The 6,000-nt window shown below is 42.3% G+C and overlaps 1 protein-coding gene across 1 annotated transcript in view; it reads right to left on the minus strand.

Moving 5' to 3' along the window:
* LOC112553421 (neuronal acetylcholine receptor subunit beta-2-like) overlaps positions 1–5,198 on the minus strand; it is a 32,000-nt gene extending 26,802 nt beyond the window's left edge. Inside the window, exon 1 of the mRNA XM_025220623.1 lies at positions 5,126–5,198. Within this exon, the coding sequence (XP_025076408.1) occupies positions 5,126–5,186 (61 nt within the window). The 5' untranslated portion in view covers positions 5,187–5,198. The remainder of the gene's footprint in view (positions 1–5,125) is intronic.
* Positions 5,199–6,000: the final 802 nt, after the last annotated feature.

Here is a 6,000-nt window from a genome sequence, read left to right on the forward strand (position 1 = left end):
AAATGGACCAGAAGACAAATGAAGAGCCTGGCTTCTAGGGGCCGGTCCCAAAAATGTCTCCAGGGGGACGTCACTCGCAGTCCACTGCAGCCCATGATCCTGAGTGCTTTCCCTTTCTAGAAAGGTCTCGTTAAACGACTGCATTATGTTTAGGGGGGAGCCATCTCTCAGTCCTCGCACCCAGCTGCCTTGTCCCCCTCCTTTTCTTGAAAGTGCCGAAGAAAGTTGCGAAGTCTTTGCTCGATGCTCGCATGAATTCTCTCAGCTTGTCGGGGAAAAGGGAAGTCACCTCCATTTTTTTTTTAAACTCAGAAAAACTAACATTTTTAAAGCTGTCCCAGAAATGGGAATGTTTGGACATCTTTGTGGGCTGTTCTATCCTTTCTCACACAAATCATGAAAATATTTTACTTTTAGAGATCAAAGGCAAAGGAAAAAATATTTTATTAAGCTCTGTGTGCGTGTGCGTGCGTGTACTTATCTTTCTTGTTTGGCCTTTATCCGTCTATCCATCTGTCTATTTATCACCGTTCAACAACTCTATTCATAGATCGATAGATTTACCTCATTGTTTATCCATTCTTATGTCTTTATTTATCTTTTCATCTACAGATTTATATATCATCCATCTGTCTATCCATCCATTTAGATATTTTTTTCCTCATCCTCAAATTGATTTATTCATCCGTCCAGCTATCTAGCAACCCATCTAGACATCCACTCATCTATCCATGGCTCTGTCTTCGTGTCCATCCATCTATCCGTCTGCCTTCTGCATCTCTACCCATGCGGCAGACCAGTGAGCTCATAGTGTAAGCTCGGTGATTACAGTTGCCTGGCTAGCCAACACACGCCCAATCTCCATCAATGATTCAGTGACATGAGGGCGTCTAGACACACCCTGTGATGCTTGTTGTTCTCCCACTCTGTATTAGCAGCTTGCCTTGCTGGCTGTCCGTGATGACGGGTGGAACGAACTGAGTGTGTCAAGGAATGTGTGCTCACAGAACACACTGGAACCTGCCAGACCAGTGCACTGGACACCGAGTCGCCCTGGCTCCCTGATCACTGGTCGCCCTTTGACCTCTTCAGACATTGACTCGAGTGAGGGACATCGCAGTGCGGAGTTTGCTTAGTTTCGCCTGCACTTGTCGAACACACAGACACATCATGATGATGATGATGATGATGATGATGATGATGATGATGATGATGATGATGATGATGATGATGATGATGATGATGATGATGATGATGATGATGATGATGATGATTGTCAATAATCTATCTATCCATCTAGTTGTCTTTCTAAAACAGTTGTGCTCCCAAAGAGAGTGATGTTAGAAGCAAACCTTTGCCTGAATACTTTAACGATACAGACAGGTTCTTTCTCTTCTTCGTCCCTACCTCTTGTTTTCTCCCTCTTTGTCTCTCTCAATCTTTCTAACCCCTCCCTCTTCATCCCCCCTGCCTGTCTGTCTTTTTAAGAAAAATGCTCTCTCTCTCTCTCTCAGTTTGATGCTCGTTTTATCGCTGATTGCCTTGATCACATCGCCTGTCCACGTATGCAGGAAAAGTTCATCACTTCCTTATCTCTTTCTCTCACCGATGGAAGCCTGTCAGAGGAAGTGTAAGACGGGAGAGAACGATGCCCCAACAGTGATTGGTAGTCATCATTTAAAAGCAATCAGACGGAAATAAGATGGCAATACCAAGTAATCCAGAAAAGCAATAACAAACAAAGGAACCTAGCAAAGTTGTTTTATTTTAAAAGATTTTCTATCGATCATGACCGTTACTGCGCGAGAGAATATGAAGGGCCAAGCCGCTGCCATTTTGTTTATCTTTGGTTATTTCAAAGTGTGTTTAATATCAAGGGGTAGGTGTAAATGTGTAAGCTGTCTCATCATAAATTTAGCGACTAGTGGACGTTTTTCAGTGAAGACCACCTCAACACACAGCAAGAAATCAATGGTCGGTTGTGTTAGGATGTTGTCCGATGAAAACAGAAGACTGAATAGATAAGAGTGCAACCTCTCATTAAGAGGCTAGACATCGGTGTAATTAGTGTAGACGGTGGAAATTCACGAATGTCAGAATCTATGATCACTATCAAATGTCATAAATATATTCAGGATACAAAAGCAAACTTGTCCAAGTGTTGGCTGACGGACTGAGAGTTAAGTAAACAACCAACATTGACTTTCGCTACTTTCCTCAGCCTGGAATCCAAGTTATTAGTTGGTAGCGACCATTGCCAACGGTTATTGGCGGGACTCTAAATTCTATCTCAGGTTCCCTTCCCCCCCTCCCTTCTTCCCCTAGCGAGGACAACGACAACCTAATTACATTTATTCTATACATTCCATCCAGAGCTGACTCGTTCTGACTCCACATACAATCAAAATCAGAAACTTATTATCGACCCAGACGTTAACAACATCAAGAAGGCTCGAAATTTAAATTTAAAAACAAAGGGAAAAAAGAAAAAACAGGGAGGAAAAATAGCCTCAGGTTTTCCCCTTCATCTTTCATTTTGGTTCATTGGTTCAAAGAAATGTCTGCTCGTGGTTAACTATGGTCAGCCGCTAAATGCAAGAAGTCCCATCATGCCTCTTAACTCTAATTCTGTCTGATAATTTGCTATAATCATCTCCAAAATGATGCGATGGAATTTTTCTACCCTAATCCAGTTATATTGGCCGTGAACTACCCTTGACCCTAAATCAGGAAATGTATTGAGTGGTGATGAAGATGGATTGATGCAGCTTTGTTGCTGATGGTCTGATGGGTTTTGTGTTCTGTCAGTGGTTTAATTGATGAAGATTGGAAAATGGAGTTGTGCACTTATCGATGACAGAATAAATGGTCTTTAAAGTGGTGTATATATATAAACTGGTAATTATCCTTGACATACCGGACAAGCTGCATTAGAAATACGCAAAGAAAAAAAATTGCCATCCTACACGGAAAGATCGAAAGAAAAACAAACACAAAAAGGAGAAAATCAGTTAATGAAAGTGGTGTAGCTAGATAAATAATAAAAACATAATAACAAATGGAAAATATATTTTTTAAAACTAAATCTTTTAAATTGGTATTCAATTTTTTTAATTCTATATACACATTTGAATTTTTTGTTTTGTAAAAATGCTCTGGATAGCTCATGGCAGTTTCTTCGCCATTACATCAGTCCATTGGGATAACAGGAGGACTCAGATATTTACAATGTTATTTATGAAGCCTCTTAACTTCATTGTTTATTTTATATCTATAAAATTTACTTGTTGACTAGCAGGCCAGGAAACATTTAGAGGAGCATGGTGGATCCTCCATGGGAATATGATGATGCATGAAATGCAGTTAGCAGCGAATGTAAACACAACAGCACGTGAGCGTGGCCTTATATGCAGGTCTGTGGCCATTTGCAGATTAAAATTGTAGACCAAAATGTCATTCATACATGTCTTATTTTACATTTGTATACCCTCGGGTGCATCACACACGCACACATACACACATGCTCACAAGTGCACGCAGCCTCGATCGCATACTATTTTCCCGTGAACCCACTCCACCCGACTGGTTCACGTCGTTTCTTGAAGACACTTGAAGACGTTGGACACCCACCGACAAAGTCGCACTCGGCAAAAATTGATTTGCTGTCCTTGTTCCTTAAATTTTAAGTGGTTTCTCGTGTGCAAAGCTCCCACCTCTGCATGCTGTGTTTCACATAACTCAGTCTAATCAGACTGTCGCCATTGTATCCGCCATTCACACCACACCTGCTTCTCTGAAAAAATCACCTCCTTGCGCATGGAAGGAAAAGATGCAACAAGTTTCTTTTTTCTTTCGTTACCCGCATAACTGTCAGAAAAGGAGCTGAAGAGCACTTGCTATCAAGGCTGGACTTTGTCGATGCCTCTCAGCCCTCCACTGTCTACACCCTAGTGGTACAGACGACAGCCATATTCCCATCCATCTTAACAACATTCTCTGCCAATATCTTTCTCCATCATCCACTTCCGACTTTCAGTTTCAAATACAAAATAATTTCGAAACGAGTGAGTAGGACATGTGTGTTTTGTGTCCTGCACTCAAGTTGAAAATACCCCCCATGTGCTCAATGGCTGCATCTCTCTCCACGATGGATGTCTTTCATTTCGGTTTTGACATAATGATTGAAAAAACAATTTTTACAAGGTTGGCAAGGGTTCAACGTCTTTGCTTCATCATCATTTGTCAACATCATTATCGGTCCCATGACAGATAGGGTCATCTAGGGTGTAGTGTGAGAGATGAAACAGAGAAACCTTTACTGAATATTTGTCTGTAATAAAGTGTCTCCCTCAATTACATCCGGGCATCAACATCGTCTGGTTGTGAATCTTCTATAACACTTTAGTACCCGATGACCGTGTGGAGGGCGATAAATCCAGAGTTTGAGATTAACATGGATTCCCTATATTCCCTTTACTATTGCTAAAAACAAATTCTTATTTAAAATCTTAGACTTACTATTGACGAGCATGTAGCTCTCACACAAGACTGACCAAGAAAGTCTTACAAGAAAAAAATATTTACCTTATGTTATTTTGGTCCTTCTGGTTCTGTTGGAAATTCAATGTCAAGTCCGGAATAATATATTAGATAGAGGGTAAAAGGTAAAGGTCGTCCCATAACCTTTTAAGGTCGTTTGGGGAGTGAGGTGTTAGAGACCCCACTTTTCTCGGGGCCAGCTTTTTACATGAGGGTGGTGCCCATCTCCTCTCCCTCGCTGCCTTACCTTCCCCAACCCTCTATGGAGTCAGGTACCCATTCCCTTCAGCTGGGTCGACTGGGGGAAGTTTGCTGAGCTTATCGGGAATTGAACCAGCGCGCTCTCGGTTCGGACGCCAGCGCTCTAACCACTCGGCCGTCCGCTTCCCCAGATAGAAGGGGATGTGATAACGAGAAAAAACTGTCAGACTTTCTTCTACTACAAAATGTTATTCATTGCACACAGGAACCTTTGGTGATTTCTAAGATGCACAGTGCCCGCATAAAAATAACATCTGTAGGGAACAAAGGAGACAACTTTGTTAGAAGGAGGTATAACAATAAGGAAAGTGAAGAGAAAGCTTACCTTTATGAACCAGAAGTAGAAGTAAGATTGAAATCAAGCGGTGACGTGTGCTGGGCGCCATGACACGCACGTCACAGCCGCTGGAGGACGTGTGGTCGTCTGCTCGTGTGTTTGGTCAGGAATCAGCGCATCCTCGTGGCGCCTGGCCTCCCAAGAAAGCCGACCAGAGACGTTGTGTGGTCGAGCGGTGTGCCTCTTGCCTCTGCTACGTGAAGACGTTGGTTGCTACGTGAAGACGTTGGCTGCTACGTGAAGACGTGGTTGCTACGTGAAGACGCTGCTACGTGAAGACGTTTCTGCTACGTGAAGACTTTGGCTGCTACGTGAAGACGTTTCTGCTACGTGAAGACGTTACTGGTACGTGAAGACGTTCCTGTGTATTTTGGACCTGATGTGACGTACTCTTCTAGTCCATGCTCCTTCGCGTTGCTCCTCATCATTCCGTCACTCCTTCGTCCTCCTCGTGACGTACTTGCTAGTGCCAGCCGCTAGAGATGGGTTTCTCAAATTTTCATCGAATGTCTCCTTCATGTGGAAGATATATAACATCTGTCGTCGCTGTTTGTCTTGAATAATTATGTTTTCAGAATCATAGTTGGTGTATTGAGCCCAGTTCATCGATGCACAAGGTCTCTGAGAGAAAAAGTTTGAAAAAACAAAAAATATCATGTCATTTTCGTGGTCAGATAGAGAAAATCTTGCTAATCACGGGTGACTAAACTGGTGACAGAATAGACACAGACGTTGGTCACGTCATCTACCCCACCAAAGACTTAATTTTTGTGTTTTGTACTTTATGGAGGGTTTTTGATTTTTATACACACACAAAGAGAGAATCCCGCACTCATACCCTCACATATTAAAAATCACACACG

This window comes from Pomacea canaliculata, linkage group LG12 (assembly GCF_003073045.1).
Source record: "Pomacea canaliculata isolate SZHN2017 linkage group LG12, ASM307304v1, whole genome shotgun sequence".
Taxonomy (NCBI): Eukaryota; Metazoa; Mollusca; class Gastropoda; order Architaenioglossa; family Ampullariidae; genus Pomacea; species Pomacea canaliculata.